The sequence below is a fragment of the Gordionus sp. m RMFG-2023 genome, chromosome 4 (assembly GCF_954871325.1).
Source record: "Gordionus sp. m RMFG-2023 chromosome 4, tfGorSpeb1-WG-v2, whole genome shotgun sequence".
Taxonomy (NCBI): Eukaryota; Metazoa; Nematomorpha; class Gordioida; order Chordodea; family Parachordodidae; genus Gordionus; species Gordionus sp. m RMFG-2023.
In genome coordinates, this window is record NC_088778.1 from 14,482,023 (window position 1) to 14,508,312 (window position 26,290).

Consider the following 26,290-nt stretch of genomic DNA (forward strand, 5'->3'; position numbering starts at 1 on the left):
AGCAAAAAATCAATTTTTTTAAAATATGACTTGAAAAATATAAATGTTAAAATATTGTTAACTACAAAAATAGGTTAACGCATAAAAATCATTTTGTTATTAAAATGAATAAATTAAATTGATTTAATGAAAAATTAAGTTGGAGTTGATGTCCATAATAATTAATCATAGCGAAACTAAAAATTAATTATTCCAAGAAATATATATCAACACCTGCAATAATTGAATATAAGAGTTAAAATTGTCAAAAAAAGATAAATCTCAAAGGACTGAAAGATACTTTTTTAAGATGAAAAAAAATCGTTATGTTATAATAAACAATAACTATGATTGGGTCATAAAAAATGAAAAGAATAAATTAAAATATTCCACCTTTTAAATTTAACAGATTAATTTAAAAAAATTTCAATGCGTGTGTGCCATAGATTTCAAAAAAAAAATTTGGATGAAAACGATTATAAAATGAGAAAAAAATTCCGCGATTTAAAGTTTATAATATAGTATTATATTAATTACGTGTCTGATTCTATATCACAGTATATTATATAGGATAATTTTTATATTTTATTTATTAGTGATATATACAAACAATTTTTTTTAACTATTCGACTTAGATATTATAATAAATATTATCTATAAATTAAGACGGAATGATATATATAATCAACTCTATTTTAAATATATAAAAAAATATATAATCTATTTAAAATGTTAGTAATTCTTAAGATTTTATGCGCAATAATTTTCGCAAAATAAAAAAAAATACTTTGCCTATGATGGTATAATTAAAAGAGTATTGAGTGGCCTTCACAACGTTATTAATGGACATAAATATTAATATTGTTTCGTTCGTAAATAAATGTAGAAAAGTAACATTTTTCATTGAACAACTGGTTTGTATAATAAGGTAGTGACATATTTTTTATTGTGCCTGTGAGTGCAACTCATTACCATAACACCATCCTAGTATAAGAAAAAAAATCAAATTAATAAGATATTTAGCATTTAATATATTAACGCCAGACAATTCAAAGATTTATTGTTCTTATGATCGATAAATAAAGTCTATTAAATTAATCATTCTTAAAAATTAGTAAATTTTGAGATGGTAAAAGAATATTGAATATAAGATACTTTGCAATCATTTAAAATAATGGCACATTTTAGAGATAGGGATGTATTGTAAAGGAAATTTATTCCTATTTTTATATTCTTGATGAGAACCGGAACACTCTTTAAAATTTCCAGGAACCGGTTTTAACAAGAGAAATACCGAAATCCCCTTTCGTCCTCAGGTTTCAAACTCAAACATTCACGATTTTTATTATAACACATTTTTTTCTCATTTAACTTTCAAATCAATAACCCAGATTATTTTATTAAGAACATATGCCAGAAATTTCGACATAAAAAATATTTAAAAATTGTGATTATCATAGTATATTAGCTTAATTAATTAAGTATATTATAATTGTTATTGCTACTGTATTTGAAAATAATAAACATAATCATATCCTACTTTATAACATTCAGGAGGACAATTAATTCATATTAGTTAAGTTTCGATTTTACAGTTTTTTAGATTTAATTTATTTTGTAATAAATGTTTGAGATCTAGTCAGAATTAAATTTTAGCCTTATCAATTTATAAGTTTCAAAATTTTAATTTCCACTTGTCTATTTTATGGAATTAGAAAAGCCTTGAATCATAAATGATGTTAATGAATTCTAGTAAAAAATATTCAGAAAAAACAGTAAATTTATTTACTTATAGAGCACATAAAAAATATAGATTCAAAATCACGAAAGAGGATTTAAAAAAGAGAAAGTACGAAAACTTGTTTCCTTAAGAACGAATATCAATTTTGTGGAGTAAGTAAGTTTTAGGCTTGATTAATTGGTTAATTCTTGATGTTCAAGATCAGATTTAGAGTCACTTCAAAATCATTGAAATTATATTATATTTTCAATGATATATTAATAGTCTAAATATTTTACAGAAAGAGTAAAAAAAATTCAATATTGCATAGTATATATTTTTTTAAATGCAATTTCCCTATTTCCCCCAATTTTCTAGGAAATTTAAATAACCCTGTTCAGTTGAGCCTACTCCGAACATCTTAAGATATGAACCTAGATTTCATATCTTTCCTATAAAAAAATTTAAATGAGTTTGCTTTCCTGATGCTGTTATAAAAAAATTTTTTCTAGAAAATAAATCAAAATTTATTATTATTTTCTCGAGCGTTTAAAATTTAATTTTTATTATGTAAATTATTTTTCCTCATTGAACGTTTTTCTAAAATAATAGATCAGTCTATAAAAATTTTCCCAGGTTCGATCAGATTGGCTGGAAAAAAAAATTATAAAAGATTTTAGGGCTCTTAGATATCCTTCTACTATATCGAATATTCATTAAATGTCTATGATTAATATAGTTAGCAAAAATATGAAACCTTAATTGATAGCGCATATAAGTGGTTGATCATGACGTGATTGGGCTCGGGTAGCAATTCGGGCTCGTAATGATATGGAATATCTTTGTTGAGAATTACTTGAAGCAATTGGGGAGGTAAAATTGGGGGCCCACTAAATGTCCCTCCATTAGCATTCTGAGAGCCAGCCGAGTTTGAAGAGGAACAAAATAATCTATCCCAATCGACCAGGAGTTTTGGGGAAGGGATATCTTTGCTATAGCCTTTGATTAAGAAAAATTTTAATTTTTGGTTAGTTTTTAAAGATAGTATAAATTTATATATCAAGATGGAATAATACTCTACAACTAACAATGATTTTTTTCTTGAATTATATTATGTAAAAATTAATATTATACCTGAATCATCCAAATAGTTTAATTGTTTGTTAGCCACGAATTGATTGGACCCTATTGCATACAAATCAATACCACATTATAAGTTAAAATAATTGTTAAGCTAATATGTATTCACATTATAGGTCTGCATTGGGCGGGTTTTTGGACCAAAATTTAACCTGCCCGCCCATAGTTTTCAAAAAAATATACCCGCACGCCCGCTCATTAGTCTAAAATTCCTTATCCGCCTGCCTATTAGTCTAAAAATTTTTACCCGCCCACCCATTATTTATAAAAAAATTTTTAAGCATCTAATAAAAAAAAATTTCAGCATTACATCTCTACAAAAAGTTTTATAATTTAGGAAATTACTCTATTAAGTAAAAAAAAATATTCAATTTAAATTATGGATAATTTATTTGATCAAATAAAATATTTATGAAAAATATATAAATAAATGCAAAAATAATAATGAATATAAATTTTCTGGATTCAAAAACGTTTTTCTTTGAAAACCTTCCAGCAATGCTAAATCCTGGTTCAGAAGAAGCACTAGTTGCAGGAATTGCCAATATTTTTCTTGCTAATCTTGATAGCTTCAGAAAATCTCTTGTCGTTTCCACCAAAGTAGTTTAAATTTACAAAAAATTTTTATTTTTAAGAAAAAAGTTTTATGATACCAAAAAAGGACATTTTAATTTTTTAATATCCTAAAAAACAATTTTTTTTATTAATATTTACTTAAATGATTTTCAATTTTTTAACCCGCCCGTTTTTAAATTTTTTTTGCCCATCCACCCGCCAGCCTTATTAGATGGGCGGGCGGGACGAAACCTCACTCAATGTAGACCTCTAATTCACATATAGAAAATGCTTTCGCAATTCAATCATTTGAAATTTTATAAAACAACTTACTTAACAATATCTAATTTTGTAATAATAGCTAGATAAATTTATGAAAACAAATAAGGAAAAAACTTAATCTGGTCTAGCATAATATTAAAAGATAAATCGTTGATCAAAAGTATTGCTTAATTAAAATATTTTTATTGATATTTTAAAAATTTGACACCATAACTCAAGTCTCATAATGATAATTTCTCTAATAGTTTTTAAAGTTATAAAGACCACAATAATTCAATAAAAAGGTTTATGATATGAATATGATATAGTATATTAATTCATTTATCAAAATAATTTTCATTAAATAATAAAAAATTTATAACAAATTCAAAAAATAAAAACCAGAGGAAGAATCGGAAGAGTTACGATTATTAGAATCTTGACCGGATGCTAAATCATCGGCTAGGGCGTCAAAAACTTCGAAATCTGATTTTTTTACTTCCAAAATGTTATTCATAAATCCAGTTCCATTTTCAGTTGATGAGGGCTATATTTATAGATTAGAGAAATATATAATTTTAATTCGAATTTATCGCGTATGCCTAATCATATTCCGCTATAAAATTCTTTACTTAGTATACCATCTAAGGTAAATTGTAAAGGTTACATATAGAATGTCGAACCAAATCAAAAACGAAACAGGAATGAACCGTGTACTTTCAAAGCGGTCCATAACGGCGTTTAAAATTTATTTTTAATGGATAGCGTAATTTAAAATAAATAGTAAAAATTATAATATTACTTAATTTGTTATTTCTATCATTTAAAAAAAAATAATTAAATTCGACTATTCTATAATTGTTTGGTTTTATTTTTTATGAATCAATTAAAAATATATTCTGTTTATTTTAAAAAAAACCGAAAAAACTGATATATTAAACAGTAACTGGAAAGGAACTAGTTTAAAATGTTAAGCGAATGGAACTGATCAGTTATACTTAATAGTTAGGTTCGACTTTCTAGTTACATGTAGTCTAGGACACAAATAAACGTTTGATTTATAAGAAGAATGGTAAGATGATGAAAGAAATTCTTTAATAAGGCATTAATTTTCCGAATCCATAACTGTGGAATGTCTATTGAAAAAGAAAAGTTAATTATAATTTTGAAGAAACAATTAATTTGATTAAAAATAATTATTAATGGTATGTAGATTTTAGTAGTATAAATAGTAAAATCGAAAATGTAATAATAGAAAAAAGAAAAAAAACTTTTATAATTTTTTAGTTTGATTGTATATTTTTAGTTAATTTTATATTTTTACGTTTAGTTTATTTATGTTATTTTCGAAAGATTTTGATCAGCTATATATTTTAATAAATAAATTTGGCATTTTCAATTCTGGTTCATAATAATCATTACTTGTTTAAACAAAGGTAAATATGATAATCAAAAGGGGAAACTTTTTTTTTATCTTCTAACATTTTAAATATTCTATGAAAGTATAATTTTTCGATGGTCCGAAATAATTTGACATAGTATTAAAATATTGAGTGAAAATTTTATATACTATCGACGATGAAACTTATTAATGTGACCCATATTAGATTTAGGTCAATTCTTTTTATCATATAACGATATTCATTAATTATATTAGACCAGCAAAATCAAAATTTTACGACCTAGGCTCGGGCTTGATATAATTTTTTTAGCTTTAGGACCGGGTCGAATCTTTAAATAAGGAAGTAAATTTAAGCATTAATTTTATTCGCTATTCTAATGTTAAGCAGGAAATTTAAATACAGTAATAAATTTGACAATTTAATGTTTATGTATTACAAAATATGATATGAAAATGAATAGCAAATATTCGCCACCCTCTATTTTTTTAAAAAACTTTTTATATTCTTTAAATCCATTTTATATTTAATCAGGCAAAATGGTAGGAAAATGATAATATTAGTATTTGGTGAGACAAGAGCTGAGTCTATATTTTATTGGTCCGGAAAGAATTTTTAAAAATAAATCATATAATATTTATTTGCTTCTCTAATCAATTTCCATATGAATCATTTAATAAAATACAGCCAAAATTATAATGAAAAAATTTTTAAATCAGGCCGAGGCCGTAAAAATTATCAAAATTTTAAAAAATCTAGATCCAAATTTATATATTTTTTAAATCTGAGCTTTTTTTGAAATGCATTGCATCATCAGTTTAGAAATTTTATTAAAAATAATGATAAAAATTACTCTTAATTACATTTAATATGGTCTAGAATTGGAGTGCTCCACTCGACATTTTCAAAATTTTTGAGTTAGAAGTGGAAAATTACTAATTTGTTCCCAATATATATAAAAATAAAAACTAGATTAAAAAATCTTAATTTTTGCTAGTTATAGCTGTGACAATTTTGCGCTATTTGCATATAACGATGTATTATTTGCTTCATATGCATGGCCTATCCTATTATGTTATTTAATCACGTGTTGTTTTCCCTCCTATTTTAATTTTTTTTTTCTATATTGAATCGTAAAATATTTTTATTCCATATCTCTATTCCAAATTAAATGGGTAAATTTTTTATTATATTCAATAATGAAATTTAACAATTTTTAAATTATGCTTATAATTTAAGTAAATTATTATGTATTACTTGCTCATATAAAAATACAATCTTTATAATGAAATTTAACAATTTTTTAATAATTTTCTTTCATAATTTAAATAAATTATTAAGCATTACTTGCTCATAAATGAAAATTTTAATATTTATAATGAAATTAAACAATTTTTTAATATTTCTAGAAGCGAAGCAAATGAAAGAAAAAGACTAAGGGAATGTGCTGAGGCCTATATCAATATCAAAGGTGATTTGAAAAGAGCAAGGATGGTTCAGAATGATCATTCTAATAAATGTATATTTCAATGTCATCAAAAAGTTAATTCAGATTAGAGAAAAATTATTCATGAAGTTTTTTGGAGCTTAACTGATGAAGCAGGGATCTTTCTATAGCAAATTTATTGTTAGGTCTCCATGTAAAAGAAGGGTAAAAGATTCTTTAAATTATAAAAACTATTCATACTTATATTTTTTTGAAGTGGAGAATATTAAAGTTAGAGTTTGCAGACAATTTTTTTTTACAAACACTTGATATAAGTAATAAACGAATTAGTTATTTTTTTAAACATTTATACCAAAATACTGGAACTTATTTGGCTCCTAGAAAAGGTAAAAATACTAAAAAAGTTATTTCTGATCAGGATAAAGATTTCATCATTGATCACATAAATACCATTCCAAAGGTGCACTTGCATTATAGGCGAAAAGATTCTTCAAAGGAATACTTTGAGGGAAGTCTCAATTATAAAATACTTTATGATTTATATTCTAAAAAATGTGAGGAATTATCAAGAATTCCTGTTAAATCTCATTATTACACAACAATTAAAAATAATTTTAATATTGGATTTGCTAAACGATATTTGTAATTACAATAAGCATCGTGAAGATTATGTTGAAACTAGTATTAATATGTTGAAACTAGTATTGAAAGAGGTATAGATAGAATTATAGGTAAGTCAAATCATATCATTTGACCTTCAAAATGTTATAACATTACCAAGATCTGAGGTTGGATCTTCGTATTATAAAAGAATATTGTCTGTTTATAATGAAACTGCATATTGTAGTCAAGACAAATGTGGGTATTGTGCTATTTGGTATCAAGGCCAAACTGGAAGAACTGGTAATGATATTACTTGCAGTGTGATAACATTAGTAGATGTGATATTAAAAAAATTTCCAACTATCCCTCATCTAATTCTATGGGCTGATTCCTGTGTGGCCCAAAATAAAAATTCCATTATAATTTATGCTTTAAAACATTATTTAGCTAATAATACGACAAGTCAAATCAAAACAATTCAAATCAAATATGGTGCTCCTGGCCATTCGATTTTACAAGAGGTCGATTCAATACATAGTCAAATTGAAAGATGTTTAAGAAAACATGAAATCCATAGCCCTCTAACTCTTTATAGATTAATAAGAGTTGCAAATCGCAAAAACCCATTTGAGGTGATTGAAATAACCACAAATAATTATTTCGATTTCCATTCTTCATCAAAAAAAATTCAAATTTAACCATATACCATTCACTAAATTAAAGTCAATAAAAATCTCAAAAACTGAACCTTTTTAATTGCAATATAGATTATCATTTAAATCCAATAATATGATATAAGTATCAATTTTACAGGATTCGAAAACAAGTAGATCAAATTTTGACCAAGAATTAGTTACAATAAATTTTTCAAATATTAAATTGATCCTGAGAACGAATGGTAAAATTAACGATGAGACTAAAAAAGATATTAGAACAATGTTAGTTAATGCCCAGAGCTGATAGAGAATATATGGAAAAAATTATTAATTAAATATTAATTTTATTTTATATTCATTTTTATTTATTGTATAAATAAAATAGAAAAGAAAAAAAAGATATAGTTAATTTATTTATTAAATTACATTAATAAAATGTAAATGGAGCATTTTGAACATTAAAAAAAATCATAAAAGTGTTATATTTGCTCCACTTGCATTTTGATTTATTAAATAAATTTTATATTTAAATTTTTTAGGCTATAATTAAGTAACAAAATGATAAATTATCTCTGAAATTTTTAATTAAATTGAGCAATAAGTTTTTCCTATATTTGATTTTTTCTCATTTTAAACATTTGCGCAAGTGGAGCAGTCCAATTCTAGGCCGACGATATGATGAAATATTAACATTGTTAATAAGTATTATGTATATAAATTGATCAAAAGAGATTAAATATTTTCTGAAAGATGGATAAAATGTCTTCTACTGCTCGGACCTATTCTTGCTTGTCAGTCAACTAGTTTTTTGTGCGGTATGAATTTTTAATCTTTTAGGTCAGGAGTAACCTGACCAAAGCTGCTTAGAATGAGTTTGAGTTTTAATAAAACACTACAAGTATTGTATGCAGATTAGAGATCTGCAAAGTTAGGCCCGGCCCGAGTCTGGCCCGAACGGGCTTCGGGCCTAATTCTATTTAAAATAATCGGGTTCGAGCAGGGTCTAATATTTTTAAAAAATTTCGGGCCGGGTCGGGTCGGACCTTGGAAATTTTATTAAATATATCTAAATTTAACAATTTTATATTGAATTTTTTATGTAAAATAAAAATTTTTGATTTAATTTATTGAAACTAAACTCTATATAACATATGTCTTTTATTTTAAGTAATTATAAAAATTAATTTCTATATTTAAATAAATTCGGATCTGGCCGGGCCGGTAAATATACTTAAAATAAATTTCGGGTTCGGGCCGGCAAAACTTTTTAAAAAATTTCGGGTGCAAAACTTTTTTAAAAAAATTTCGGGCCGGGCTTGAAAAATTAGGCCCGATGCAGATCACTAATGCAGATACAAAATACTTTTGCCCAGATTTATGGTATTGAAACGATTTTGAAAACTATCTGAATATGACAGCCAATAAAGGATGCAATATGGTGATAAATTTAAATATTTAGATACGAGATATAATTTTTTTTGTTAAAAAATTAGGAGAAACTAAATGCGCAGAGCAAAATAGAGAAATAAAATAGGAAAATATCATTTTACCAAAGGTTGAATTCAATGTCCCATATTATAAATATTTATTTTAGTTAAATCTATAAAAATATTCTCAGGTATTTATAATAGTTATGATATGATTGCGCTGCCCTCAGATATAAAAATAGACTACAGAAAGAATGTTGGACTCTAAATGCTAGATATATGAGTTCAGAGGAACAATAATCAAATGATAATAGAATGCATAATTGTTCTCGTGGTGTTATACGCGCATTAAAACAAAATGCCTTCTATGAATAATGTTAAGAAAAGCAGGCTTAGTTGCCTGGTTTGCCCTGAAATCGATGCTGCAATCCTTATGTTGTTTTATTAATAATAATTAGCATCCACCAAAAAGAAGGCAAAAGAGTTCATCCGAAATATCGTGAATAATTTTTAACCCTCAGTTTAAACTGATATAGTTTAACGAAAAGAAGCTGCCTTAAAAAGATTATAATACATGTTAAAGAATGGGTTTATATCCCTTAATTAAAATGATATACAGTTCAAAAATAGATTCGCCTTTATTTCGGTAACCATAGAATCTGGAAACCATAAGTTTATAAAAAACAATCTTTAAATCTTTCGCTGGCATTCAATTTCTTGATATGGCTAATCCTTTCACTGGCAAAAATAAAGATTCTCGTCCGTTATATTTACCTAAAAGACGAAATATATAACTGGGATCGGAAATCAAGTGGCTAAAAGTAGAAGAAATAAAAATAAGCGGATTGTGCTTTGCTCTTGGACTTTAAATAATTTTGCTCATCGCTGCAACGCATTCGTAAAGATCTATATAATTTTTTTTAGCGGATTATTTAATCAGTCATAAAGAGAAGAAGAAAACAAGAGTAGATCAATGAATGTTTATTCAGGACATTAATCTAAAACAAAGACGTTAATAAGGAAATGGATGTAAAAATAAGAATAAATTGAATACAATCAAAAAGCGCGAGAGTATATACTTTAAAATCTATGGATATATTACCGCAGGCAAAAATCATCTGCAATAGTCAAGATCTGGCTCTGGACCTATGCTTCAAAATGATAATTTTTTGTAACACCAATTTAATACAAAAAAAAGATAAAAAATGAGGGTTTTGACCTTATCTTTCCATTTTTGGAAATTTTTGTCTGGGGTAATTATGCCTTTGGGGATTTTTATATAAAACTAGTAATAATAATGGCCTCCCAAGATCATTTAAAAAATAAATAGCAGTTCTATTAACCCTTTAATGCTAAGCCTTCATTACACAAGTAAAAAATTATTTCTTTTAAAATTATTTATATACTCCTTATGTAAAATATAAATTATATTATATAATGCATAGATGGAAAAATCTGATGATCCAATTTGACATCATTGACCGAAAGAACGTGTAAAGTACAAATAATTTAAAACAATTTCCATCTTGATAAAAACATAAATGAATGTTACATTTTATACATGTGGTTCTTAATGATACATTATTCATAATTTACATGTTTGCAGTGTGTTATAAACATCTGGTTTGTCGGTGTTGTCATATCAAACTGTCGTGCAGGCAAGAGCATTAATTTTTTGGAAGGACTTCCAGCCTCTCTTTTGGTAATTTTTTCCTTCACATGTTTTAACAATCACTGGTTTAAATTCAATAAGTTTCATATATATTCTTCCTTTTTCTATACTACATAACTTCAGTTTTACGACCAAATTTACAAGCTATCTAATAAGTGAAATAACTGAGGTAGAAACGGCTGCCTTTTATATCCATTATTATTTAATTTGACGTCTGTCTATAGATATACAATATAATTTATTGCAATGATAATTAAAATAAATCAACCTAATGACCTTTTTGGGATCATCCACTATTAAATTGTTTATAAAAAAGCAAAAATATTTTTAATAAAAATAAAAGCATGAAAAGTAGTTGTATATAATGATAAAAATTTCCCAGAACTCTTGAATCAATTCTGATTTATAAGCACTTAAATATAAATTTATTTGTTAAAAATCAAAATTGGCGAAAAGTTAAAAGCTCATAAAAAATAAATATGATCCTGGTAGTTTTGAAAATACGAGTATATGTTATTATATTATAATGTCATTAAGGGGATCTAAAAAAAATTACATATACCAAATAAAGTCATGGGGTCAAGGATTGGTAGAATGGATAAGGTAACTAAAACTTAACTACTTCTTGAAAGTATTTTGTGCAAATGTCTAAAATACAATACGAGATATGATATAAAAAAAAATTAAGAATATTAAAAAATTATTTTTATATTTTTCGTTAAAAATAAAATTTTAAAATTTCAATTTGTTAGTTACAACTATAACATTAGGTTACTAATATAATATTTAGATGCTACTATTTATAGTTTAGAAGTTAGCCACACTTTTGTCAATCCATTTTACTCCAATAATAAGGTAAAATGGCGATAAAGTAAAACAATTAACTAACATTATAACAAAATTTAATAGTTTTTTACATATTCTATTATCATATGAAGAAGAAATATATTATAAATAGTAAAAATATAAAATCAAAGCAATATAGACATTTATAATGACTATCATTATTTGCATACTTAAAATGTACCAATTCCGTGGATATTGTGCACTTAGCCCATTGTACGAGATCTTTTCTAGCTTTATTTACTCAGTATATTAGACGGATGCAATTATCACCTATTTATTAGATTTTTTTGGTAGCCCATTGCACGAGATTTTTCTAGCTTTATTTACTTCGTATATTACACGGATTCAATTATCACCTATTTTTATATTTTCTTGGTATTCAATTAAGGTATAGCTACGTTTTACCCCAAGACCTCTAAGCAGAGTTGTTAATCGCTACTTTTAAAAGTAGCGCGCTACCGCTATTTGTCAAAAAAATTAGCGCGCTACCGCTATCGCTATTTGTCAAAAAAAGTAGCGCGCTATTAGCTACTATTTTTTAATAGCTACTTTTTATTGGAAACAAATTTGTTTTTATTTTTTGCTTATAATGTTATTGTATAGTAAATATATAAAAATCAACATTTATAAATATTAAAATACAGTTAGTTTATGATTATAAAAAAATTTATGGCAATTTGTTGCATTTTATAAGTTTTTACCTAGTGTTATGTGTCCAACTATCTGCATGGTACATATATATGATGTCTCTGATAACTCTATTATTAGAGCATCTTTCATCACTTTAAAGTTATCTGCTATTTTATTCATTAGTGTCTGGCGACATAAAATTGTTGTACCAAGGGATAGTTTTAATCATCATGGTAAATGATGGATTATCAACCAAGGACATTGGCTGAACTGTATCAATTATAAAATCAACAATAACTTTTAACTTTATCAGCCAATTTTTAAAAATATTGACATTTGTATTATTAATTAATTTGGTTTGAATTAAATTAGTCTTTTTGGATGTAGAGACGCCTATACCAAAATTATTTAGATGTTTATCCATTTCCTTAAAACTATTGGCATGAACAGTCTTATAAAATAAATACTATTAGAATGTAAAAATGACAATATATCTTTTGGTGTTTCTTGAGGTTATAACTGAATTCAATTGAGGAAATATTTTTTTTACATTTTAAACAAATAAATTTGAGGCCAGTTTTGGTTTTTATATTTATTTTAAAAAAAATTTTCAACTAGGGAATGGGAAATTTGTATTATGGCAATTAAGAACATTTTCTTCCCTGATATCTTCCATTTCATTAATATCATTGACTGAATCACTTTCAACGATTTGGATATCAAAAGGCGATGACATTTTAAATTACTAACACGTGATTTAGGTTTATAATACAAATGAAAATATAAATTAAAAATATATTTCAAAATTAAATAATAAATCATAAAAATTATAATTAATTATGATATTATATTTAAATTTTCATATTTATACTTACTTACCTTCATTATATTTTTTTAAAGTAGCGCGCTAATTAGCTACTCTCAAAAAATGCAGCGCGCTAAAAAATTAAATAATTACAAAAAAAGTAGCCGCTATTATAGCTACCAAAAAAGATAGCGCGCTAGCTCGCTACTTTAATAATTCTGCCTCTAAGTAACTTAAGCGCGACTTTTCTAAACTCAATTATATAAATTTCAAAAATTAAATTTTTCGCCATTATCTAAGATGCTTCGCAATCACTCTATTCATACCACGCCATTCAATTTAAAAATAAATAAATATAATCTATAATTAATTGCATTTGCATAAGGAGGAACAAATTTTAAGTAAAAATTACTAAAACGTGCCAAAAAAAGTGTTTGGCAAATGAATTATCAAAAGCAAAATGTAGTTGCCAAAATTATAACAATCACATGCTAAAGTGTTAAATTTTCGAATATTATTTGTTTCAAGATCTTTAATAAAAAAATTCGTTTAGAATATGTACAAAAAATAGAAGTTGTTCTTGTTACTAGAGATGTATCATAAATTTTTTATTTTTACTAGAAATAGCGCTAATATTAAATAATTGTATATATTATTTAGATAGTTTTAAAATAAGAGCTGTAGTCACGGTTCAAACTAGAGGATTTATTTATCGGGCTAGATATTTATATTTTGAGGTTAGGAATTCAGATGTGAATTACTAGATAGTTATTGTAATGGAGTCAACTTTTGAGTCTCAACCTTTATAAAAGACTTGCTCGATATTAAGGAATGAGGGGTATAGAAAAAGTGATATGTAATTAAAATATTTTTTTTTACTAGTGTTATTTTTTTTAAAAAAAATCAGAGATTTGCAAAGTAAAAATTTAGAGCCACGATAGGATTTTTTTTAAGGATGAGTTAAACATATATTCTTGTTTTATAATAAGAATAACTACAAAATATAGATTAATATATATAATTATTTGGTTTTTTTATTTCAACTATTATCCTCCATGTTCAGTTATAATAATAACCATAATGCTTTTTTACAACAGACCTTTTTAGTATCGACAATGAATGATCCACACTTTAAAGTACATGATATTAAAAGATAATGTTTTAGACACCTCCATTAGATATCTAAGGAAAATATAATATGTATAAAGTAAATAATAATTTCAGTTTAGATGAATGAAACACAAAATAAATCCAAGAAAGTGATTTTTTTGAAAAAATATATCAGGTTTGAAGAAAGTTAGTCATAATAATAATAGCTTAGAAATAAGCAAATATATTGACGATCTAAGAATTCAAATTTACTAGACCATCAAAAATATATATCAAATATTATCGAAAAATTTCAAAATTATCCGGAAATTACAGCCTTTTCAACTAATTCTGAAAGGGCCTTTTTTAATGAAAAAGAAATCGGCGACTAAATCAAAATTTTTTATCTATTTTTCGGGATTTTAAATCCTCGTTAAAAAAAGAATTTCGTCTCATAAAATGTTGAGGATTGGTTCTCACACTGTTTTTATGAAACAGCCAATGCTTCATGTGGTTTTAATCTTGAGTTTTTAATATTAGTTTCCAGGCCCTATCGGAAAAGTCCCCAAAAGCGAGGACGGATCCAAAAAATTTAAAAAATTATGTCGTGTATTAGAAAAATTCTTAAAAAACTAGAATAGAAAATGTTTTCGCAAATTTAATTTTTTTTTATAAAAATCGGATAGGCCCCCGATTTTTTTTCATTATACCGAAACCCAAAGTCTAATACATTTTAAATTATAATAATTTTTTTACTAGTTTGTCATCGTATGTCCATTCATTGTCCACTAAAAATCGGTAGTGATGAGTCCCTTCAGGCAATTCAATGATCATAGCAAAATGTTCTTCACTAATTCGAACAAAATTTAATCATCAACAAATCATAAATAATTTTTTATAAGAACCAATTAATCACTTCCTCAAGAGATCAATGATCATAAGTTAAATTTGTATTTTAAAAAATCGTTATTTTTCAGTAATCGATTAAGGTTTAAGGCTGTGTCCTGGGTCGAGTTAATTTTGATACTTAATTGCTTTTTAGACTAGATTAAACAGTTTTTGGACACACTATTCTGGCTTGTTTTAAAATTTGGTAGCATGTTTATTTTATTCTCGTTTTTTCTAATATTTTTTTAAAATTTTCTTTTGATTTTTTGACTGTTTAGTAAAAAGTCGACCCAGAACATGGCCTAAAGACTATAAAAAATTTAGCAATCGTTATTTTAATAGAAAAAATTTATATGAATTTGATAATTAGCTTCCATAGAAAATAAACTTGTATTTTATATAACAGCTCTTTTACCAATTTATTCGACATTTAAAAATTTAGGTTTTGTCATTTCATTATTTTATGAAAATAACTATCTTTTTTTAAGCAATAAACCGTTTTTTATTCTTTCATTGCTAATTAATTTTTTTCTAAGTTTTATTTATGAATAATGTAAATTGAATATAATTAATTTAAGAAGATTTATTATTAATACAAATTAAAATCTACAGTTTTTAAAATTGAAAATATAATTTTTTTTTGTCAGGTTAAAGAAAATCGATATTAATATTTAATTATATTAGGATATATATGCTAAATGGATTTTAATTTTTTTTAAATTAGAGATTTCTTCATAACAAAGTGATAAAAATGATCCATTTTTAATACCTAGCTTTACTCAGAGGTTAGCCTGTGTCAATATTATCCAAGACTTTTTGAGCGCTAGAGAGCGCAACTTTTTTTAGGTCAATTTATTTTTGCAAAACGAATTTGATATTAAACGTAGAACTCCTTCCATGAAATCCAATTCATAACTTAAAACTGAAAAGCAGCGCGAAGAGGCCATTATGAGTTTATATTTGATTTCACCGGAAGGGGAACTTGGCGTCCTAAAATGAAATTCAATTCAGCAAAATAAAAAGCTTGATCCCAACACAACATTTATAAGAACTAGGATCAGTTTATATATTTTTTAAAGAAGAGTATTACTATATAATAAATCACCGACCTTTTATTAATAATCAATAAAAATTTAAATTTTGCTCTAAAATTTAATCAAAATTTTTTATTTCCAGTTTAAAAAATTATCCTAAGCGATCTGCGCGCGACCAGGCCGTTAAGAATCTTTTCTTAAAGTTTCCTAGCCCGAGTGTCTAGGCAAATAATATTCAAATGACTGAACAGGATAGGCCAATTTCGTACGAATTACCTGGTCAGTTGTAATTTTTTAAAGAATTCACCCGACCTGCGGAGATTTCTATGAATAATAAATTATGAAAATACAAGATGACCAATTTCAAAAATAAATGAGTTAATAAAAACAGTCGCGTCGATAAGTCTTATCACAAACGTGGTCAAAAAATAAAGAATATTCTAGCGGCGCTAAAATTAACGATTGCTTATATTTAAAGATACCTCTGAACAAAAAATCAATGTTTATAATACAATTTATTTATGTTACGAAGTTTGAAAAAAAATGAAGTTTGTATTTTAATTTATATTTTTCATAATTGCTTTTACATAAAATGTCATGATCTCTATCGAAAAGTTGTAATTATAATTGTTACATTATCGATCTAAAATTATTAACTAGAAGCTAATTAGTGTTAAAAACTTCCTCGAGAAACCTATTAATATTTTGATAATTAAGCACCCTGATCCAATTCTCGCAAAAATTTATAATACAGATATAATATTGTTTTAATTCCATTTAAAATCAATATCAAATAAAAAAAAACTATTTTCAACCTAACCCCCTCTGTTATTAAGAAAAAATAAAAAAATAAAGTTAGAATAATGTTTTAAATGTTATTATATAGCTTAATGATATATAAAATAAAATTTAATATAGTAAAACTTTAGTTTTATTAACAAAAACCGAAAGTAGACCAGAAAATTTTCATTTTTTTTACAAACCCTTTATTGTATAATTAAAATCCTAGATTAGATCTAACATGAGTTTAGATGTTATAACTCTAAAAATTAGTCTCAAATGGCTAAAATGATTAAATTTAGAGGTACTTGATGAAAACGTGTTACATGAGGGAAAATGGGATATTTCTTTACTCCTATTGCAAGTTTTGCATATAAATTCTTTTCATAAGCCATTTCAAAAGCAACTTCTAATATTTTTCTTATAAATGTATAACAAAATTTTCATGATTTTATTTAAAAATAAGGTGTTTATATAAATATGAGTTTCTAAATATTAAACATCACTCTGTCATAAAAAATTTGAAACATCTATCATTCCATGTTTATTAAAATAAAAAAATTTTTGTATTAAAAAATTAATATGGAATTTTTCTTTGTTTATCTCTATTATGGATTTTTGTCATAGTGACCTTTTGCAATATCAAAGTGACGACTATGGGCTTAATTAGAACTAAAAAAGGATACAATGTGATATGTAAACCTGTATAAAGGTCGAATTTTTAGGCCCGCCACGAATTTAAAAAATTTATACCGGTATTTAGTAATAAACTAAACTAATTTTTATACTTTGTTAAATTTTATTTTATATAAAAGGTCTGTTATAAGCTTTATAATAAAATTTCTTGCTTAATTATTTCCAGAGATATTTGAAAGTAAATAAAATACCTTTTCAAATTTACATTCAATTTTTTTCTTCAAAAATTGAGGATGTCAGGTAGTCTGATTTACTGATGCCCTTAGCGCCACCCAAAATTTAATTTTAAATAAGGATTTGATTTAGTAACCTAAAAACTAAAGGAAGTCTTTTCTTCCAGCCATCCCAGCTTCCCACAATGCTCACAGTTTTGGGATGGGACTTGTGGTGCTCTTGAGCCTCCAATTTACCGACTCCTTGTTTGTCCATTTTCGGGCATTTCCATCTAAACACAGCCGGTAATCTATCCTTAGCTGACGTTTCGAATTCTTTTACATAAGGTTGGTGAGAATGTCGGAGTCGCCAGAACGCGAGAGAAGGGTAGGCTTGACTTATGGTTTTAGCTCGTGGTCTGAGAAAGTGAGGGGATGGCGGATTCGAGGTATAAGGAGTAGAGGGGGCCCCTGGGTCTTCGAAACCCTGTATTTCATAAAAATTGATAAGATAGATTTTATATGAAACTTCTTAATCATTAATAATATTAATTAAAAATCGATATTTAATGATGTAATATGATATATGAGTCGTTATGCGAAAAATGACACCGAGACCAATCTTACCTTTAATATTGTCGCAGCAAAAAAACCTTTATACCAGGAATGCACCGATATCGATTCTTTTAATTTTTACCAAGACCAGTAGCCGATTCAAAATAATAATTAGCTCTCATAAATTAAAAAAAACTCAAGACGTGGATTGATAAGAAAATAAGAGTGATCTAAATTGAACAGATAAGACTTATTCCTTTTTACTTACAAAATGTTGCGACTTTATTATGAAGAACAATCATAAAATAAAATAAATTATGTAGTCTATAAGTTTTAAGAATATAGACCTGCAGAGATAAAAATTTTAGGCCCAGTCTGGGATTTTTTGAAAATTTTTTGGTTCAAACCAGAATTTAAAATCTCATTATTTTTATTTTGTGGGTAATTTGCAAATTGCTTCAAAGGGAAATTAAACATATGAGCAGTAAATGAATATTAAACGCTAAGATTTTCCCTTTGATTAATTGAGATAATTGTTTAAAAATTCTAATGGTTCAGATTTTAATCCTGGATTTTTAACATTTTTTTGGAATAAAAAATATTTGTGGAAATCAAGACTGGCGAAAAATCGAGTAATATTTTTATTTTTAAATAAATTTAAGTTTTTTTAAATAATTATATTTAGTTTTAAAAAATTCGGCATCGGATATTCTCAAATTTTGTAAAAAAATCAAACCTATTAAACTTTTTAAAATAGTAACTGAACTTTTATCATTTTTATCCCCCGATCCGTAGCTTTTATATTTAGCCCAAAACCGAAGGCGTATATAGAAATTTTATTGGAGGACCCGGTCAGTTTTTGGTCTTAACCGACCCTTATAGCAAGGTAATGTATCGGAACCGTAACGAATATCGGTTTTGGTTGAATTAAACCCATCTTTTCGCATATAAATTTATTAGAATTACATAAAGAGAAGCATATTTTTAAAATTTTTTTATCACAATTCTCTAAAAATAATATTGAGCAGTATAAAATAATAATATTATTAAGATTCTTCTTAATTACATTCATAAGGAGGACGAATAAATTCTATGGGTGAGAACACTTCTATATGTTAACCAGCCGGCACCGTTAAGTAGATGATATCCAAAATTAGTTATGATACTTATCAATCAAAATGCTCAAATAGGTATGCAGACATTTTTAGAGATTAGGTTCAAGTGGCAAAATTTTTGCTGGTTTAGGTTCTGTAAATAATAACGGTTAATACCAGTTTAGATCGCTGGTAAAACTACACTTATCAACATTATTGAATATTCAAATTATGATTTTTTTAAAAAAAACAGAATAATTCTTTTTTATAATAATTTTAAAAGTTTACGTTAATGAGTATTAAATACCATGAAAAAATTAAAACAATCATTTAATATTAAAGAATTACTTGAGAAAATTATGTGATTTTAAAATGTGAGAATATAAAAAATAATATAATTTTACATTATATATTTCTATAAATTCGTTAACAACCCATATAACAATTTTAATAAATAAAATATATATTGCATTGGTATATGGAGCATAGATCTTCAGGGGCAGGGCCGGCCCGCGGTCCATGTACCTAATATCATATTTTATAGCGGGCCTATGTTTTTAAATGGCTCTAAAAAAATTTTTTATTTAGCTCATATTGCAATTTTTTATTCTAACAATAATAAATTTCAGTATTGCAAATGATTGCCTAAATACACTTAAATATTGTTTATTTTCATAATACAATAAATTAAACTTATGAATATGGACTTGGGAATTTTTTAAAATATCAAAATGACCAGGGACTTAGCCTATTTTTTTTTCTGCGGGCCTGGACCGGGCTTGATTAAAAAAATTAGGCTTTTGAAGGTCACTGATATGGTTCGGAATCTCTCGATTTTAAATCTTACTTAAGGCTATTTTTAATTATAAAAATATGATTTGACCCAATATGTAATTTAGTATACATAGAGTACCCACACTGTGAATTTCAAACAAATTTTGCCGTGAACTTTAGAACTACTATTAATTTATATTGATTTTTAATATAAATTAAGAAATTACATCAAAGTTAATGAAGAAAATTGTATCAAATTAACAGGGTAGGCACTCTATACATGCTAAAATACATTTGTAGTTAAATAGGCTTTTAAAATCGCCTTCAGTAAATGATTTAAAATCGAGATATTACGAATTCTTGAGGATTCCATATTCCAATATGACATATATTATATAAAAAAAATTGATATATGAAATAAAATGTATATATATAATATATTGTTATATATGAGATAGCATAATCTAGTAGAAAAAACAATAACGTTGACAACTTTAAAAAAATAGGGCTGTGCCGATAAATGATATGGTTATAAGTGCATATCTCAAATTGCCACAAGATAAGCAGTAAATTTTTAAGGCATAACCATCTTGGAATGTAAATAAACTTTGAAATAATTTATTAAAAAAATATTTTAAAGAAATGTAAGCATCGGCAGATGAAATGAACCAATTTTGTGGATCGGTTTTCAACATTGCCGATCCTATCAAGAACAAATTCTTGATCAGCCAATTCTGATGCCTCTTTATAATAATTTTGCTTTATAATGTTATATCGGTATTCCGAGATGTTTATACATAAAAAAATAGCTGCCAATCTAGTGGCAATTCTAAGATACCCATTATAAACAGGTCATTTTAATATCAGTCCTAAAAAATGCATAAATTTTAGCTATAAAATAGCGGTAGCAAATTTTTTTTAAAGAAAAATAAGAGAATATAAGATAAAAATAATTTGCGATACTTATTATGGAGAAAAAGGAGCTGAAAGGGATAAGGAAGTGTTTCAAAAAGAAATATTCTTTTTTTCTACTCAAAATCGGGTCTAGCCATTAATATTTTTTATCGGAAATAACAATAGTTTAAAAATAATAATAACATCCATTTTCTCATAATATTTGCAACAAAATATAAACAAATTATCAATAAATAGAAAAGTTAGGCATTCATTATATATAAACTTGGTTTTCTTGTTTTTTTAAGCCTTGGACAAGAATTTATTTTTATTTTCAAAAATATGCCTCATTGTTTAAATTGAAATGTATTAAGTATAAAATAATATATTTTTTTTAAAAAACTATATGTTTATGAATTTGCAAGATTGCATAAGTATTTTAGTTAAAAAAGGGAACCCACGCAAAATATGTCATAAATTATCAGAGACCCGAAGAGAACCGTCGTTAAAGTAACGAACCATTAAACCATTATAAATATCAGAACCGTAACCGAACCGATATAATTATTATTTGAAGGAGTAAAAAGAACCTTTATAAAAAAAGGTTAAACCGGTTCAGTTTTTATATTTTAGGAATCAAAAAAATTTGAATGTCCAAAATTATATAAACTTGCTCTTATAGTACTGATGGTTCCCGCAACACAAGTTTTAGTAGAAAGATCCTTTTCGTGGATAAAATTTGTGTTATCGTCACAACAAACAAATATGAATCCATTTATATGAGAATATATTACTTATAATATATTTAAAAATGAGTTATTTTGAATCGTATATATTTTTTTTATATATAATTCATAGATGCTTATAACAAAAATAAATTAGACGATGGTGTTGCTTCAATAAAAAAAAATTCTAACCGTAATGAACCATTATGAACCTTATAATTAGCTGAACCGAAGCTTTGTAATTTTTTCTTAAGAACCGTAACCAAAACGTAACCATTATAATTTTTTACATAATGAACGGTAACCAAACTGAACCGTTATAAATAACGGTTAGGGTCCCTGTATATTATGCATTTATTTTATTTATAAAATAGATACGATTTTGGGCATATTTAAATTACTGTTAAAATGAAGAGAAAAAAAAATAGATTAGTGATTATGGTCAATCTCAAATCACTTTTTCGGTACATTTCTAGTTAAAATTTATCGCCCAATCCGGAGAAATATTAAGTGTATTTGTCAAATAATTCTATTCTAAAGTGATAAAAGATTTTTTTTAAAATTATTTCAAGCTAATTTATTGCTTATCTTTGGATTGTTCGAAATATACGGTAGTTATATCATTTGACACATAAAGATGAGTGCGAAGAACGAAATCCAACAGGCATGTTACATGCGGTTAGACGCTGGTATGAGTTAAAAAAATGACTAAAAAAAGATATCGAAAAGGTCTTGAAGAAATTGTTTTTAGCACGCTCTCTTCTAAAAAATTAATCCAATCAATTGTCTGACCATGGATTAATCCACTGCCCCCCCCCCCCCTCCTTGCAGACATCTAAAACAGAACCAAAATGTATGACATTTATATATGATTGAGTTTGAGTTAAAAGGTAGGACATTGAAAAACGGTAAATGAGTGTTGAATGAGGGATATGATCGAAACAACACATATTTTCTAAGTACTCAGATACTAGCACAATAAATAGCTCCACATAAGTCAATTCCAAAATAGTCTAATCGAGCTTTGCTCAGTCATGACTCATGTGCCTTGGACTTAACCTAGAAGGTTAAGATAGAAGAATCAGCTGTTGCCTCAATGCTTAGCTGATTCGTGCTCATACCATGTTGATCGATTAGTTGATTTTCCATTCCTGTACGTACATGGCATGGGAAAAATTGCAGGTAGGCGAAAAATAAATTGGAAAAAGATTTCTAGTGTAAAAAAAAATTATTATTTATTTAAAATATAAAACTGATAGAGGCAATAAATGTAATAATGATGAAGAAAATAAATAAATAGAAGAAATTTAAGAAGATATAGAGAAAGTAGCAAAAGGATCTAGGGAAGAGAAGAAGGTAATGTTGAAAGAATTATGGCATATTATTCGATGGAGGAGATAAGGCTTAGATAGTTAGAGAGATTGTGGTAGCAGGTCTTTATCCAAAAAGAGATTCTTTAGGTTGATCATTCTTTATGCGGACCTGTCTCCATAATTCTCTAAAAAGCTTTGTGCTTTGCTACCAGAGGACGTAAAGTAGAGCAGGCATTGAATAAATAAGAAGGGTGGATAGAATAATATTTGCTTATTTTCCGAGATTGGGGGAGTGCGAGGGGATTGGAATTGTTTTAGGAGCATTTGGATCAATCAGGTAAAGTTCTAAACAGAAGCTGACTCCTTGATCATGGAATTGAGGACATTCTGTCTGGATGATTCCACTGGTCCTAAAGATGCCAGTTAGTTCCAATCTAGTAGAATACTCACTGATTTGAGTGCTAACAAAATTAGATCATTGCATTTATGCTGTGGGAAACAGCTTCACCAAAATCTGCAGTGAAACCCTTGCTATCAGCACTGGTTTCACAATGTTTGCAATGGGGTGACAAAACAATTTCTCAGTTAAGCCTTAGTAATATAGCAAATCTTAGCCTGTCTACAGAGGGGGGAGAGGGTATAGTTAGAAACTCATAGCTAAATCCTTTGTTTGTGTAGTAAAAACTATGAGATGATAGTCAAGGCTCAATTTTATATAGCAACTGAACCTTCATTAGTGGAGAATCCAAGTTTTTTATACACACGAGGAAGATCCCTGAGTGTTTGAAACTAAGAAATTATTCCATATGGCCTGGGTTTTAACTATGAGGAATTACTAATGTAAGAAATGGATGAGACAGGAGGCGATGAACCCTAGATGATCATAAACTAATGCACCCAAGTTTGCATGGAAGCGATGCTTGTAGCCATGAGTTGTGAAGCAGAGAGGATTGAAGATCTCCTTGGCTTAAGATATTTCAGAAATTCTGAATGACTTTAGTAAATCAGGAAATTTGAAAATGGAAGTAAATCGATAAAATATTTGGGAATATAGTAGGTTTTTAAGAAAGAAGTTTGCTGAGGATGGAGATGTTTTTAAATTGAAATAAGGTTGTGGGTAAGACAATATAAAGTAAATATAATAAAACCATATATAAATAATAATTAAGGCTGTGCTGATTTAGTGTTTAAAAAAAAAATCGGATCAGGCCAATACCTGTAAAAAAACTGATCCGATCTTTTTACTTATTTTTGTTATTTTATGTAATATATATTTATTTTACATTATTATAATATTTCAAAAAGTTTTTATTTATTTTTAAAACAATGGAAATGCACAACCCCCCATTGAAATTGATAGTAATGTAGATGGCCTGATACTTGAAAGAAATCAATGAATATTTAAAAAAATCTTAATATCTAGATGGTATAATAACATATTTTTCATATTTTATCTAGTATTACTTGGTGTGGTATATGATTATTTTTCAAATCCAACAAAAGGTTGGGTTTGTATGAAACCTACTATTTTAAAAATTCTAATTTTATGTGTTTATTTAGGTAACTCTAATAACATTAATATTAATAATATATCCCCTGTGGACCCACTTGACTATTGAATAATTAATGCTGAAAAGTATCCAACTTTGTCAAAATTTGCATGTAAATTTTTGGCACTCACTGCAACAAGTGTCCCATCTGAGTCCATCTTTAGTAAGGCATGGGATATAGATTCCTCATCCTAGAAGCTTATTGCAAAAAATATAGAGGCTCTCATATTTATTAAAATAACATAATATAAATTTTATATATTTGCAATTTTATTATTCATACTAGCATATATATTATTCAAAATAAAATGGATATATTATTAAATATATATTTTTTTTAAATTATAATCTTAATTATAAAAATAAAAATATTAAAATTAAATTAAGTGCATAAGATTTTTTAATTACATTTGGTTCAAATGGGGCGGTAAAACATCAATATAAATATTGGATCGGTGAAAAATATGTGAATCAGTACAGTCCTAATAATAATTAAATGGTAGTGTGCTTCTATACTAAAATTGAGATAAATTAAGAACTTACAAAATTTTTAGTTGTGTTTGATTTTAGAATCAAATCATTTCTTAGCAATTGATATTCTAAGGAATGTTAATCATCAATAGGGGGGTTAGGCTAATTTTTATAAGGTAATAGAAACAAAATGCCAAATTTTATGGTCAAAATATTTTCTAAAATGAGGGGGGGGGGTAATAATTATGGGACTGAATATAAAGACAGGACTTTATAATTTTTATTAAATACTAGATTATTTTATCATGGCTTTTTTTTTAATAGTTTGATTTAAATCTACAATAGGTATAATAAGGTATACTAAATAATAGAATCTAAACTCCAGGCAATGAGAATAGTATTAGCTTGAATAATTTACAGTTATTTTAAATTTCTAGCACTATCCATAGTTGCATTTATAATTTAAAACAATTTTAATCTATTATATAAAACAGTATATATCTTAAATAAAATGCAAAATTAATCCAACTATAAATTCAATTTAACCATAGACACAAACAAGGGCAATTCTCAGTCTTACCCCTCCCCCATTATAAATTTGAGTCTAAATAATAATTTAAAAAAATATATACATTAGGTGTGGACATCTATTTGCAAAACCTTGAGGCTTAGGCAATATTGTTCTGTCTAAATTAGCCTATTTTTATGCACAGACGCCACAAGAATTTGTTGAATGGTTTTTATCTCGACCTATTTATATAGCATAAAAGAACTACTACCTAGAAAATACAAATGAGGGTTTTAAAGTAATAACTCATAAATATAAAAGTAAATACTTTAAAACAACTAATGCTTGATAAATATAAATAATTTTTTCATGAAACAACAATCTCAAATATACCTTTTTATTCTTATGCGAGCTCTGACTATCTTCTTCCGAATTTTGCTTATTATAATGTCTAGATCTTTTACCAAAAGTAATATCAAAAAAGGTTCCATCCTTTAAAGGCGAAAGACAAACTTCGGAGTCCGAATAACGCTTAGATTGGTGCGCGCCCATTGAATTTGTAAATTATATACACAGAAGGAAATATTTATAACATTCTGAATCTGGCGCAAAAATATTATAGATAT

At 26.4% G+C, this 26,290-nt stretch overlaps 1 protein-coding gene across 1 annotated transcript; it reads right to left on the reverse strand.

Moving 5' to 3' along the window:
- Positions 1 to 26,290, reverse strand: LOC135927738 (5'-AMP-activated protein kinase subunit beta-2-like). The gene is made up of 7 exons (XM_065463889.1): positions 26,058 to 26,290; positions 17,939 to 18,267; positions 14,987 to 15,080; positions 4,058 to 4,202; positions 2,834 to 2,884; positions 2,457 to 2,698; positions 1 to 963 (listed from the first exon to the last, which is right to left on the reverse strand). Exons 1-7 carry the CDS (start codon positions 26,214 to 26,216, stop codon positions 880 to 882), a joined length of 1,104 nt encoding a protein of 367 aa, XP_065319961.1. The 5' UTR covers positions 26,217 to 26,290; the 3' UTR covers positions 1 to 879.

Coding starts and splice junctions, on each gene's coding strand:
- LOC135927738 (XM_065463889.1), bottom strand. CDS start 26,216: ATGGGCGCGCACCAATCTAAGCGTTATTCGGACTCCGAAGTTTGTCTT. Junction 18,268..26,057: donor GCTCGCATAAGAATAAAAAG/GTATATTTGAGA, acceptor TATGAAATACAG/GGTTTCGAAGACCCAGGGGC. Junction 4,203..14,986: donor GGACATACGATGACAAACTA/GTAAAAAAATTA, acceptor CTATAAATATAG/CCCTCATCAACTGAAAATGG.